This window comes from Electrophorus electricus, chromosome 7, assembly GCF_041902795.1.
Source record: "Electrophorus electricus isolate QZ-2024a chromosome 7, ASM4190279v1, whole genome shotgun sequence".
Taxonomy (NCBI): domain Eukaryota; kingdom Metazoa; phylum Chordata; class Actinopteri; order Gymnotiformes; family Gymnotidae; genus Electrophorus; species Electrophorus electricus.
The window spans coordinates 24,627,997-24,643,343 of NC_137503.1; the positions used below are offsets into that span (position 1 = coordinate 24,627,997).

The window sequence follows — 15,347 nt, forward strand, 5'->3', positions numbered from 1 at the left end:
TATCAAAGAAATAACACCATATTTACATCTTTGAAAGAGCTTGTCAGAGTTTTATCAGTAGCCTACTACAGGAGCCCTTTACCTCTTAAATCCCAGGCTTATAATTATGTTCCTAATCTTAAAGCGTATTACTCTACATGATAACTAAGGGGATGTTGTTACAAGAGTGAGAAATAAACATCTGGAACTGTATTTAAGACAACCTTTTTGTTCTTGTTGGCTGGCCGGCTGGCTGTAGAAAGGTGAAACCGTGTCTTGCCATGTAACTTTAGAGGACCTTTAAAGAATCTCAGATTCTTGCTTGTAAGCACTCAAGTTATGATTGGTAGCAACATAAGCCTCCAACTTGCCTAAAAGTGTTGTTGTCTGATGTCAGGGACCTTCTCTAGCTCCTTTCTGATGACGGCTGCACTCCTTCCCACTTTTCGCCTGGGCCTCCTGCCACAGGCCCCATATGCAGCTGAAATGTTTATGCGATATGTAATATTTTATCCAGTGCACAGTAGACACAAGCCTACAGTAAGCAACTGCTTACCTCGGCCGAAAATCATTTCATCTCAGCAAAAGCATTAGAGTCTTCTGATTTAGAATACATTTCAACTTTGGCTGCTGCTATAGCCCTTCCGGATAGTTCCAGCCTCTCTGCCAAGCGACGTTGTGGCGTGTGAAGCCACACGTGACAGACGTAAAAAGTGGACAATAAGGAGACCCGTGCTAAGTATGAGAGAGAACACATTTAAACATGCTTGTGACTGACGAGATTTTTTTTCACTGAAACAATGTGTTGGCTTTTTTTTCCCCCAACCACACTTCCTCCTCCCCCCAGTATTTCAATATACCCCTCCTATGAACAAGTGTTCAAGCATGGCTGATGGCAAGCGATGGCAAGTTCATAATTAATGACGAGCTTGTGTCTCACCTTCACGGGAGACAACTGTCATGCTTCAGCAACAGTGCGTGAGCTCAATTTAACACGCAGTCACAGACACTCATCCTGTTCATGCCATTTCAGTGCTATCAGGGTCTTTCACAGAGTGTCATTTTGTTAAGACATACTTGCATAATATGGCTTTACATGGACATACTATATATGTGTGTGTGTGTGTGTGTCAGAGAGAGAGAGAGAGAGGAGAACACACCCTTCAGTTTAAATGCATGTGCTTTTTGCCATAGACTGCCTCGCGTACAATGTAAATAATGCCATAGGCTGCCTAGACTCGTTTGCTTTGATTCTGAAATCACAAGAAATGTGCTTTGCGAGCATATTTGTTCCTACATAAAGATCATTATATGTTAAATGTCCTCTGCTGTGTTCTTTATACACGTATCACCACAGACCCAGGAGTCTATTTACACAAATGGGGTCGACAATTTAGAACAGGGTGATGATTCAGCATCCACTCAGCAGTTCACTGGAGAGTGGCACAATATTTTGCCGCTTTAGAACTCTCATTTTATTTTAAATTAAACTCTGAAGGACTATGAAGTCAAACTGCAGGATGTCAGGTTTAATTCAACAATGTCAACACCTATACATATGCATATATTCCCATATCTATGTAGTTATCACAGCACTGACTGATTCCTTTGTTTGTGCTTATTGCATCATCCATTCATGCCCACACGAGCAAACAAAAGGGTTAACAAAGGATACATGTACTGGAACAATGGACAATTGAGATAAAGATGTATCTGTACCTGGGTGATGGAATGAGAAATACAGAGAGCAAATAAGGAACTGCTTCTAATGCTGGGTAATCCACCTCACTTGTGAAACACCATGAAGTGATGGGCATGTGAAACACCATGAAGTGACTCCTGATGACAGCCACAAGATGAATTCTGAAGTGCAGAGAAGCAGCTTGTCCTTAAATTCAACCAAAATAACTATTTTAAAAAAACTTATTTGAAGTAGGACAGTGACTCAAAACATACTATTGACTATGGAGTTTTCCAGGGCCAAAGAGTAGAAGGTTTTTGACTGGTCAAACTGTACCTCACTGCACAACAATTGAAAAAGATTAGTCTTGGAGGAAAAAGACCCCCCGGAGGTCGAGTGGGAATTTGTTTTTCTTTTTATGATCATATGAACCCTTGCAAAACAAACACACACACACACACACACACACACACACACACACACACACACACACACACACACACACACATATATATATATATGGGCCCTTGCAAAAACATAAACAAAAATATAAAGCATTATTGTAAGTTTGACTTTTAAATGCCCACATAAATGAAGAAAGGTAAGTCTAGGAAATGGCTGATATATGGTTTTTCGTTGCTAGGGCTCATAAATTTAACAAACCTACAGATTAGTAAAATCACAACAATCGCAATTCCCTAATTATTATTCCCTAATTATTCCTAATTACATTTTGTGAGACGGGGTCGTGCGATGGCGGTTTTAACGCGTTCGTTATACAGATTTTACGGTACGTCGCCTAGCTCCAGAGGAAGGGAGCCTGTCATTGGTCTGACCCGATATGCTCTCAGCTCTCCGGAGGTTACCTACCGTCGGAGCTGTGGAGCAGCATGGTCCCTCCTGAATTTCGGGGGTGGGGTGAGGGGTTTTTGTTTACGTTGAATTAGCAACCGCGTTCAGTTTAGCTATTCGTGTTAACGGACGCTCAGGGGATAAAGTAAGGAGTAATCTACAACAGGGATTTATTTCTCTACCTTAAGAGGACCCGGAAGTAGTATATGACATGGTAGTTGCGGTCTTGTTTGTGAGTTTGGGAAAAAGCACTGTTGACAAATGGGAACTTGACTCATAGTTGGGAATGGAAGATGAGCTCGCCTGTGTGAATGTCTCATCGAAAAATATGCCTAGTTATGTTAGTTACGACGGAGAGTCCGTCAGTAATTTGTCTGAGGTGTCCGGTGAAGTGGAGAACCAAAGCACAGATTTTGGCCAGGATGCCAGCGAAGCGAAGCTGCCAAACACGGATGATGGGTTGGACTTTCCCAAACACAGACATGAACGAAGAGGTAGTAAAGAAAGCAACGAGAAGGAAACTGTTAGAAAAACGTTGGCGGTGGACATTTTGAGAAGAAATTTTGGACCATCGAAATCCTCCGTTCTCAATGACAGTAACGTGGAACGTCCCAAAGATCGTGAAAAAGTGGAAAGAATTTTGCAAAACTTGGAACAAGGAAGGTTCGCTGAGAACGGGAGGACCCGATGCGACCCTAATCGAGGAAGTAACTCTAAACTCCCAGATTTCTTCCCGTCATTAGATCTAGAAGATCTTGAACTCTCTGATACAGAGGGAAACGTTGAGAGTAATAAAGGCGGAGATGAAAGCCTGTCGGAAGAACACGTTTACTGCACCGTCTATTGTATTGCCAACGATGAATCCAAGAAGCCTTCTGAGAACACAGGAACCTTAGATAACATGAGTCCGTCAGATGGGTCCGCTTCACCTCCTAATGAATCACTGAATCCAGACATGGGGCGCTACCCAGAGGGCTATACACTGGCAGACCTCGTAGACTCTACGATGTTGAACAACGTTCACAACGCGGATTATAATCTATCCGTGCAGTTGACTTGTCGGATTTGTTTTGACGAGAAACACATCAAACCACTACACTGTTGCAAAAAGGCGGTGTGTGAAGAATGTCTGAAAAAGTACATCACTTCGCAGGTACTACTAACGCCAGTCTTGACAGCAACGCTTCTTTGTTTAGCAAAGATTATTCTTGAAAGTATATAAGAAACTTAGAAGCCTTCTTTAAAATCCAAAGAGGGTTTTTGAATTATTAATTGAGGGCATCTTTTATAGACCGATTGACCTTTTGTTTTGTTCTTGGATACTGACTGGCCGCAAACTGATGTAATCAGGAGCACTTCCTTTGCACATAAAACAGTGGATGTCCTCACTTGCTGTTTGAGCTCTGTGCCATTTACATTATCACTTTCATGCTAAATTTACTCATTACTTATCTGGAAAATGCTTCATTTCACCTCAGTGCTTCATGTCATAGGTCACTTCAAAATAATGAGGCAAGACATTCTTTCTCTCTGTCTCCTCTTATCTCCCTCTTTCTCTCTCAGGCTCTCTGTCTGTTGTGTTTTAAGGGGAACCCTACCCTCAGACATCCACTATCAAATACATTTCCTGGTGTCTGTTCTTACAAGTCTCCATTAGAAAGGGTGTTGGAGAAATACTACTTATGTGGTGTCTCGGCCCTTTGCAGTAAAGCAAAACTCGTTTCCTTGTTGTTTTTTTGTTTTTGTTTTTTTGTTTTTTTTGTGTGAAAGGTCACTGACATCTGAATAGGAACAGTGATGCCCCTTTTTTAAGATATGGTGCATTTTGCAAGCCTAATGAGTTTTAATGAAATTCATCTGATAAGAAACAGAAAAAAAGACTCCAACATGGGTAGTTTGGCTGCTGCGTGTGGGCAGGGATAGGCGTGGACCCTGGAAGTTGTGCTCTGTTGTAATTGATTGCTTAATCACTAAGCTTGGCCTCTCTAGGCCTTAATTACATTACTCTGCTGTTCAGTGGAAGGTCTCTGTGTGCACTCCGCAGGCCGCGTAGAGACCAGTAGTCGTTCTAGAGGGATGTTGTTGTTGTAATTGAGTAACAGAGACTCGCCTGTTGCTGCTTGGCTCCCAAACCTGATTTTTGCGTGTATGAATGATCTTCTGGGGGTCAGGGAGAGGCTGATGTGATAATAATATCTGTGTCTTTTGTCCTGAAGATTTAAGACTTTTATTGTGGTTCTGGGCCTTATCCTATTAAAATTTATTTGGTCTAGCGTGTTCTGTGTTTCTGTCCAGTTACTGCTTTGTGTGGTATTCTTTATATGGAACACTTGGCTTGCTTGACCCTTTTCAACATGTAATTAACCGCGTCATAGAAAATTGATATTGAGCCACTACTACATGAGGTCATGATATGCATTTAGTTGCTTTTGTGTCAGACATTAATTTAGGGTAGAAGTATATTTCTTTGCTCCAGGAGGTCAGAGGCTCTGCAGTTTACTTCCAAGTGATCACACCTGTTTCCATTCTGATTTTTATCATGCTTTCTTATTGCTACTTACATGCATTTTACATATGCAGATGTATGTAATAAAGGCCCCCCCACTGAGCTTTCTGTGCATTCTCTTATATGAACAGTACTTATTGGGTTCAGGTCTTTGCCTCTGAGTTTATATAAGCCAGATGTGGTTGATCGTTACCCTACCAGTTCACTTTGCTTTAAGGTTTGAGGAAGGGGACTGCAAGGACCCAACCAATAAAATGTCTTTTAGTCCTGCTCTCTTAAGGCTGATCAGGTGCAGTTCCCTCTAGTCTGTCGAAAGCCCCAAAAGCTTAGCTGAATGTCTGTTAGGCCTACAACACGAACGTGTGGACTGATGAGGTGCTGATGAAGATGGCCTGACTTGATTAAAGGGACGCGAAAGGAAGGGCAGATGTGTTAATGTTTGTACTACGACTGGAGCCAGACAGCAGCGAGAAGCGTCTGCGGCACAATGGGCCAATTTAAGCAGCTAATTTACAACTTCAGAGAAACCGAACTCGGCCCGTCGCCGTCTGCATTGCAAATGGACGGAATGTTGTCAATGTCAGGCACTTAGCATCGAAGTGTCTTAATTCAGAACCGAGATGAAATGACATCTCTATATTCAGAAACATGCTTAGTCCTGACTTTTTAGAATCTATAACAAAAAGCAGCCAAAATCACATGTATAAAAAGTGTTAATGCTGCAGCAGTCTATTAATTAATATATTATTGGTTGGTAAGTATTTCTTTCGTGCAGAAACCTTGTTTTGGGACCTTGTGACTCCTGTGAAAATGTGTTGTTTTCCAGGCCATGGAAGCTTTGATATCAACTTCCAAATGAACTTTCTGCAAACCCGTTGCAGAGTAATGGGTCTATTACACAAGGAGCCCCAAAATGATTATAGACTCATCACTCACTTTATTAGAAACACTTAATGGTGTACAGTTACAGTCTAAAGTCTACAGTCTGTATCACTGTTGTGTTGAATGAATGTAAAAGCATTGGTTAGTTGATCTTAAAGTGTAATGAGGAAGGTGCTGTATAAATGTAATGTCATGTATCATATATAGCCAATGTTCTTCCATGGACAATTTGTATTTGAATGTCCTTAATTCAGCTCTAGACCAGAGGTATTCAACCCATGACCTCAAATGTCTTGGATTTGGTAACCATTGTTAGTTAACTGATGTCATAGGATATTATAAGTATTCAAATCCTAGCCCTCAAGGTCCAGATACCACAGATAGGGTTCCTAGGGTTAAGGTGTTTAATAAAATAGGCAAATAGTTACATTAACTGTGCAGTTAAATAGATCTTCAGTATCCTGACCACAGGACAGCTGATGTTAACAGGATCTTGAGTGTTCAACTGGTAACCACAGCAAAGCTGTTGGCTGGACATTTTTGAGGGATTGGCCACACTAAAAGTGTAAAAACGTCACTGATGTGCTTGTGACATTTTTACACTGTGGGTACTATGCCAGCCCAGTACCCACAATCATGTTAGTACCTACTCTGTTAATGATGTGGTGAGAATAGTCTGCCACCCAGATAATATCCTGTCAGAAGTTTATGTAGTGACAAACTCACCAGTAATAAGAGAGTAGATTGGTTGACTTTTTGTGGAAATGCCAAAAGATTGGCTTCTGTACAGTTATAAAATGCACCATCAGGATAGAAGCATCTGATAAGTGGCCAATGAGTGTAGGTACGTGGTAGGGGGCTCTGTTAAAGTACATGGTGAGTGTAGGTACGTGGTAGGGGGCTCTGTTAAAGTACATGGTGAGTGTAGGTACGTGGTAGGGGGCTCTGTTAAAGTACATGGTGAGTGTAGGTACGTGGTAGGGGGCTCTGTTAAAGTACATGGTGAGTGTAGGTACGTGGTAGGGGGCTCTGTTAAAGTACATGGTGAGTGTAGGTACGTGGTAGGGGGCTCTGTTAAAGTACATGGTGAGTGTAGGTACGTGGTAGGGGGCTCTGTTAAAGTACATGGTGAGTGTAGGTACGTGGTAGGGGGCTCTGTTAAAGTACATGTTGAGTGTAGGTACGTGGTAGGGGGCTCTGTTAAAGTACATGGTGAGTGTAGGTACGTGGTAGGGGGCTCTGTTAAAGTACATGGTGAGTGTAGGTACGTGGTAGGGGGCTCTGTTAAAGTACATGGTGAGTGTAGGTACGTGGTAGGGGGCTCTGTTAAAGTACATGGTGAGTGTAGGTACGTGGTAGGGGGCTCTGTTAAAGTACATGGTGAGTGTAGGTACATGGTAGGGGGCTCTGTTGAAGTACATGTTGAGTGTAGGTACGTGGTAGGGGGCTCTGTTAAAGTACATGGTGAGTGTAGGTACGTGGTAGGGGGCTCTGTTAAAGTACATGGTGAGTGTAGGTACGTGGTAGGGGGCTCTGTTAAAGTACATGGTGAGTGTAGGTACGTGGTAGGGGGCTCTGTTAAAGTACATGGTGAGTGTAGGTACGTGGTAGGGGGCTCTGTTAAAGTACATGGTGAGTGTAGGTACGTGGTAGGGGGCTCTGTTAAAGTACATGGTGAGTGTAGGTACATGGTAGGGGGCTCTGTTGAAGTACATGTTGAGTGTATGGTACTGTTAGCACTATCCAGAGCATTTTGGAACTGAAGTGTACACTTCAAATGCAGAAGAATTTGAAATGCAGTGGCAAGGTTTATAGTGCTAATAGATTGTAATAGTTCTAAAATAAAAAATTTTTGAACATTGTGCTTTTCAATGATCCAAAGATGTTTACAGTTGAGAAGTAACACAGATTAAAGTATACAAGAACTGTAAGGAGAGAGTGTAAGTGTAATCTGATGTCCATACTTTTAAATAGTTTTGTCTAGTGTATATGACGGATTACTGCTAAAATGATGTCCTCTGGGTGTTGTGTGCAGTGTTGTGTTGCTGGTTTACCAAGATGTCACACCAGATCAAGTGCCTGTGACCCTCATAACTGGTTCCACTGGTTTTTTAAACATATATGTGTTTTGTGGGGGGGGGGAGAGAAAGACAAAGCTGAGCTGTATGAGGGACTCCTGGCAGTAATGAAGGGTGCCATGTTTGATAAAGTTCATCTGCAGCTATGGTCATTAAGTGAAGTGGACTTGTGTTCGAATGAGTAGTGAAATGCTTGTGAACTGTGAAATCCTTCATCCACTTTGGTGGTATTTAATGTTCACCATTAAATATGCCAGTCCATCAAATCTGTTAGAAAATGCAATAGACAATGCTGCCCTCAATATATCAATATTCTTTCCACAGTGGGATAAAATAATATTCCCATACACTCTTTTTTTAGATGTTTGTTTTTGTTTATTGTTTGATGTTTGTTTGTTTTCCTCACCACAAATGTCAAGAATTTCCAATCACTGATCCTTTGAAAGCACAGCACACACAACAGATCAGCAACACTCTGTCATGATGGCCTTGATCAGCTAGCGTCATCCCGCATCAACAGGGTGAGGGGAAAGCCTTGCTCCTCACTCAGGAGAGATGGAGAACTTGGAACAGCACCTTGGTAGTGGTAACACAACCTGTCCCTGCGCCTTAGGCGATGAGCTGCCCAAAATCTTCACGTTAAGTTCGATCGTGGCCTGTAAAATTTTTGTATAAATGGAGGGTCTGTTATTTAAGCTTGGAAACAGTCCACCAGACCAAGAAACGTTTCTCTTTTCGCCCTACTAACTTTAAATGAGATGCTGTGGTTGTGATGAGAGTGCAATGAGCTTTGTTTCATTTGGCAAACGCTGGCATGTATTGCCACATGTCCCCCTGAATTTAATTCCAGGAGTTTGACATCACTGTACCCAAAGGCAGAGCAAACGAAAATAGCAGTTCCTGTATAGAAACATTTCATATGTTGAAAGTTAAGTTTGTTTAAGCTCACCATTCCATTACATTGAACTAGTCTTGTACAATTGCCACTGCAGAGTTGGTATTGGTTGTTCATTTAAGGATGTTGATATCAGTATACACTGACAGTGAAAATATAGCTTAATGGTTACCATGAAAATGTTAATGATATATGACGACACTTTCCATGTCTGATAGCTTAGGTTCTGCAATTGCTTCAAATCTCAGGTAATTCCCAAATCTTGGAAAGTTATATTAACTCATCCTTTAATTCTCTTTTCAATCTTCTTTCATTGGCTAACACCATTGTTAAAAAGACCTGTTTAAGAGAACAATGTTTTGCTCCAGCAGTGAGAACAGTCCTTGCAGGTAGTTAATAATGTTGGCCATACAATTAAATGCTAACCTGACAGCATCTGTAATAACGTGTTACACGTAATGCTAAGGTGACAACATCGGAGTGTCCTGCGTGGATCCCCCGTGGCACGGCGGTGCTCTCTCTCTCTCTCTTTCTCACAGAGTGGAGAGGGTGTTTCACACTCTGCAGTTGTGCTAGCGATCATCTTGGTGCAAGAATAACAAGTTGACAGGTGAGAAAGGGGAACCAGTGAGTGGCCCTGGGGAGGCATTACTTCCCCACTGCTGAACAGAGAGGTCCAAATGACTGACTGAGAGTTCTCTAACTGGAATGTCAGATCTCATCAGGGTCCCCTAGAAAGTGCTTGACACCTCATCTGGCCAGTCTTACATGATCAGAATGACCTCTGAGCTCCATCTGCAAACTTTGTCTGGCGAAAACGGGGACTCTTCCTCTCCCATGGGATTGCAGGGATAAACTCGGAAGACGTGCAAAAACATTTCAGCATTGTATTGAATCCTGTGATACAAATCATGTGTCAGATTGTGTAGGACAAATCTATGAATTAATGATGGACATTCTTTATGTGGCTGTTTTTGGATTAAGAAAGTATTAAGATTAAGATTGGATTAAGAAAGGCCACACTTCATTGAGGCCTGGCTTTGATGGGTAGCCTAAGTCGATTTCACTGGTTTACAAACAATACAAATGATTTGGAGATCCCTGAGGTGTTTGCCGTTCACTTGGAAAGGTCACACTGCTTTGAGACATATGTCTTCATATTCTACTTTTGAGAATTTTTAGGGGGAGGGGGTTCCTTGATCCCACACGTGTATTTAAAGAGAAGTGTTGCTCTTAATCCCAGGTGAGTTTTTAAAGAGAAGTGTCAAGAGGGTATTTGAATACGTAATCTACTTGAGCTGATTTTTTTTTTGTTCTTTTACTTGTTTTCTATTTTCCTTCCAGCATTTTCTTTTATTTGATATTTGTTTATGTGATATTTGTTGGTAATCAGTTTTTTAAGACCACTAAGCAGGCCACCATAGTATCTCTGTGGATGATCTAGCATGCCGCTTTGTTTTCCTCTGTAAGGTTGTAGGACAACTGGCACCGAATATATTGGACCAGTCCTTAGAAGCCTTAGCTGACCGTTAGAGTCACAAACATCACAACGATTTGAGAACTCGGTAGCAACCTTGGTGGATGGATGTCTTTTTCAACCCATTGGGCCTGAGGCTGGTCGTTTGCCCCTGTGTTCAGGTCCTTGTGGGACAGGTGGACATCGCATGCCCCATCACAGAGTGCAGCGGCTATCTGGAAGAGAACGTGATCGTGTCGCACCTGGCTGCCGAGGAGTTGGCCAAGTACAAGTACTTCCAGGAAGTGAGCCGGCTGGATTCCGGTACCAAGCCCTGTCCACAGTGCAGCATGTTCACCTCACTGAAGGGGCGGGGCCTGCAGGCAACAGGAAAGGCCGAGCACAAGTATAAGGTATAGCCGGTCCGAGCCCCTTTTCAATCGGCTAAACCAGTTCTAAACCGTTTTAAAACTGCAACTTTGTCCATTACATCAGTGTTTCTGTTGACATAGAGCGTTCTGTGTGAAGCAAGCATGGCTGTAGAACCTTGTTTACTAACACGCGGCATTTCCCCCCCCCCGAAGATTCAGTGTACCAAATGCCTGTTTGTGTGGTGCTTTAAGTGCCACGCCCCGTGGCACGACGGCCTCAAGTGCCGCGAGTACAGGAAGGGAGACAAACTGCTGCGTCACTGGGCCAGCGTCATCGAGCACGGGCAGAGGAATGCTCAGAAGTGCCCGCGCTGCAAGGTGCTGCAACACACATACACGCACACTAACAATTTACTGCAAATATTCAGAGGCTCAGTATTCAGAATTGTGCTGTGCACAACCAACAGTGTGAAAAGTGGGTGTGTCTCTTTCTTGTTCTCTCTCTCTTTCTCTTTCTCTCTTTCTATTTCAACAATCAGTGGATGGGCATTCCGGGACATTGCAGGTCTATACAGCCGGCTTTCACTCTTATAAATTCATACACAGCTGTCAGTGGTGTGTTTTAAACGCTCATGGAACTTTGAGACTCTTGATTATTTGCAGCTTTAATGCCAGAGGGTCCTTTGAGCATAAATCATGCCTGTTGCTTTGAGTCACAGTGCAGACAAACAGCTATCTGCCAGAACCTCACCCTGGCCTATACAAGAAGTTCCATTTCTCTCTTATCTACACTTTAGTAGCTTGAAAAGTACACTGTAAACACTGATAATGCTTGTGCATTTAGGGGAACCCTGGACTGGATGAAGGACGCAAGAGCTGTCCCATTGTGACAAACCAGTTTGAGAGCCAAAAATACTGGGACGTGTATGTTATTACAGTTGATATATCCTTATTGGTACTTGACTTTTCTGTTGAGTTTTATTTTTCTTTAATTGCTCGCGGTGTTTTCCACGGCCGAGGCTCCCTTGAAGAACAAAGGCCGGAATGGATGTGGGTACTGAGCGCTGAAAAATCCTGACCACGCCCATCCATTGTCATCTCTCCCCCCCCCCCCCCCCAGATCCACATTCAGAGGACAGAGGGCTGCGATCACATGACCTGCACCCAGTGCAACACCAACTTCTGCTACCGCTGCGGTGAGAAGTACCGCCACCTGCGTTTCTTCGGCGACCACACCTCCAACCTGAGCGTGTTTGGCTGCAAGTACCGCTACCTACCTGACAGGCCGCACCTGCGCCGTGCGGTGCGGGGCTCCGTGTGTGGTGAGTCTGGCACGTGCATCCTCCTCGCATCCACACAGGCATTTCTCAACTTGGCTTGAACCACATCTCAAGCCCTGCAGAAGACTTTGAAACAGTTGCTTTATTTCAAGATAAATCTTGAGGCGTTTTACTGCCAACGCTTTCCATAGACGGTGACTTACGGCTGTGAAATTGGTGTGTTTGAAAACCTTGAAAGCTCGAAGGCTCCACGTGTGAGGGCTTGCCCCTGTTGAGTGTCGGCTTCTCTAGGGCGGTGCCCTGTTGTAACAAAATGACTCAGCACATGTCCGGTGCCAGCAGCAGACTCCTTCTGGATTCAAAATGCTGAATCCACCTTTTTGGGTTTTGTCTCTGATCCCAACAAAAGAACAGTAGTTCTCAGCTCCGGGCTGTCAACTGAGTCATACAGATTAGGTTGGTCAGTGATTGTGCAGTTTTTCCTGTTAAGCCTTTTAGCAAACGCCTTTGATGCTGCATTGGCCATTGTAGTGAGGAAAGATGAATTTCTGGGAACTCTCCACAATCACGAAGATGGTTTGAATACAGTGTCTGCTCTATGGGGGAGTGTTACTTGCTTGAGAAAGTGAGATGCACGCATGCTGCAGGCATCTATAAGGTTAAAGCACTGGAGCTTAACACAAGGCTGTAGCTTAACATAAAGCAACACCTACATGCAAGCAGGGACTCGGTGCCCACATGCCAGCAGATACTTGTTATAGACATGCAGTTACACGTGTATTGCCCTTGATAACATCTTTGCCCCATGGTGTTACTGTTTGCTAGGCGCTATGTGAGTCCAAGCTCTGTGTTGCTTGTTCCACAGTGAGTAAAGTACTGGTCGCTCCCGTGGTCATCGTCATGTTGGTGGTGCTCGGTGCCTTGGCTCTCATCATAGGTAAGACACTTCTGCTTGCTCCCACAGTGGCTATGTGTTTTTTGTGTAGGATTTATTTATGTCCTTGGCTATTTTGTACTGCTAATATCAGAATTTTAACTATTGTGTTCATATATTAAGAACTTTGTGTTTGATTATTTTCCACTGCTGGAGCCCAAGTTCATTTGGCCAGGATTGGGTGATCATAGCATTTATAAACAAACACAGTATATGCCTCCCTCCCCGGTGTTAAGGCACATAGCTGCGTCTTCATTAAACTGGCTTTCCATTAATGTTGCATTGAAATACTCCAGAAATAAAGCTTTCGTTCACACTGAGCCTAGTTCTTGCAATCTTGCTGGTCTCTCCCCAGGTCTGCTTGCATTCCCTGTCTACTACATCTATAAGAAGCACAGGAAACACTCCAATGGAACAGGCCGCTGGCTGTGCTGAGAGCCTGCCCCCCCCCCCCCCCCCCACACACACACACCCAACCAGGACATGTGCCAGGAGTAATCAGAGTGAGCTCACTGAATTGCACTGCTGCCTATATGTGCTCAAGTCTACATGGTCTACACAGACCACTCCTTCCCCTCCCCGCTCGTACCCAACGCCACGCCGCAGCCCCTGGTGCCATGCTGAGTGTCTGCAGCACAGAAGGGCAGTCACAGCCATATAATTACATTCTTATTCTGAAAACAAGAACAGTTTTACGCACGCAAGATTGTTAAGATAGCTGGCCAAATGGTTGGGGGGGGGGGGGTGTAGAATAATCCATCTGAGCGTAACATATAATTTTAGTCTTTTAACCTGGTCTGAATATACAAGCCTGCTTTTATAAGGATGGGTTATGGATTGAGTGTGATATCTCAGGGGCTCGAGGGAGGGGGAAGGAAGAAATCAGTGCTCCTGCACCCCCGCCACCACGAACCAGCACACCGTGCCAACCTCTGCTGGAGTTCGGGCCATCACCACCGGCTCACGTGATGCTGCAGCGAGGAGTAGGACCAGCTGCAGCGTGGCGGGGGGTGGAGCCATCCCTGCCTGGACTGCCAGGGGGTTCGCCGTGGCCGCCTGCTCTCCCACTTGGCAGATCTCTGCCGTGCCATCACTATGTCGAGACAGATACGCATCTGCAGCTTTGGTGCTGCCCCTTCAGCGCAACCGGGCGGGTGAAGGACCTCCCACTTACTTAGATACTGAAGAATCTCGTATTTATTCTTACATGTAATGCTTCGATTGATTTTGAGCTCATCTGGTGGACATTTCTAATTTTACCTCTAGTATATTTGAGATTTGCACATTGCGTTTTATATGTGGAGCCATAGCACGTGTTGTGTGTTTAAAATGGGTCACTATTCAACACGTCTTTAAACTCTTGATCGCTGTCTTGCTGTACATTGCATTGAATATCACAGACGCATATCCCGTGTTGATTTCTATGAATAGATTGTGAACATTGTGCATTTAGCATGTTACATATCAATCTGAAACACTTACTCAAGCCATTAGAGACGCTATCAACATCTGCCTGTCACTGGTTGATGGGCACTTCTGGCAATCATTGGAACTCCCAGAAAACGCACTCTGTCAAGGTGATGACAATCATGTGTATGTACCCAGCCAGGCAGAAGGGTTCATGTAACTGTTTATCTCAGGGAGTGTGTTGGGAATTTCGCACACAATGCTCTCGCGCAGCAGGGCTCTGTTTGTCAGGTCATGTTACACTTCTATAGATCATAGATGAAACAGGTCACAGGGCAAGCCTAACGTTCGTCTGAGGCTTGCTGTCTCTGTCTGCGGTTTTAGACTGTGCAATTGCATTGGTATTACTGATGTATTATTGATGTACTGATATTTGGGGGGCTTCTTTCTGTGCCTTTTAACAAGCGGTAAATGGGATTGGATGTTATAAGGAACAAGTGTATGTTTTAGGTTTTCTTAACTTTCCATGCCACATATGAGTGCCTGTACACTTTGGTAAATTTGCAAACACCTGCTTTTAAGGTTACATTTAGATTACATTGGGGTGTATGTATGGGACAGTGGCACAATTTGTTTTTATGAATGTGTTTCAGGAAAGAAAAAAAGCACATTGTAATGTGTATGCTGTTTGTAGCCTACATCCACGCAAATTCTTTTAATCTTCTATGCTGCTGCAGTTTATCTCCAGAGTCAGACACACCAGTCCACTTTAGCAGACAACAAATACATGTCTGTATTCACTGTGTTGAACTGTGGATTAAATAGACCTAGGTGCAATGCCAAGACGAGTTTATTTAAGTGCGAGCGCCGGCTAATAAGTAGCCAAATGTCTCATTCCAATAATAAAATGTCATAGCATGGCACCAAAACGATGCCGTGTAGCTACATTGGTCTCCCTTGTCTTGTTTGTATGCCAACTCCAGACTCTGCCGTTGAAATAGCCGAACATTTGCATGCGTGCCAGCC

General features: G+C 43.6%; 1 protein-coding gene across 4 annotated transcripts; it reads left to right on the forward strand.

Annotated features, from left to right (window-relative positions):
* The first annotated feature begins 2,509 nt into the window (after positions 1 to 2,509).
* rnf217 (ring finger protein 217) lies at positions 2,510 to 15,266 on the forward strand. Of its 4 annotated transcripts, XM_026999368.3 has the most exons (6): positions 2,510 to 3,665; positions 10,512 to 10,742; positions 10,914 to 11,078; positions 11,821 to 12,022; positions 12,846 to 12,917; positions 13,270 to 15,266. In XM_026999368.3, exons 1-6 carry the CDS (start codon positions 2,799 to 2,801, stop codon positions 13,347 to 13,349), a joined length of 1,617 nt encoding a protein of 538 aa, XP_026855169.2. In that variant the 5' UTR covers positions 2,510 to 2,798; the 3' UTR covers positions 13,350 to 15,266. The 4 variants fall into 4 exon arrangements, with proteins under 4 accessions (XP_026855169.2, XP_026855181.2, XP_081573272.1 ...); XM_026999380.3 differs by lacking the exon at positions 10,914 to 11,078; XM_081717146.1 differs by lacking the exons at positions 12,846 to 12,917; positions 13,270 to 15,266 and adding an exon at positions 11,545 to 11,624 and having other exon boundaries at positions 11,821 to 11,996.
* Positions 15,267 to 15,347: the final 81 nt, after the last annotated feature.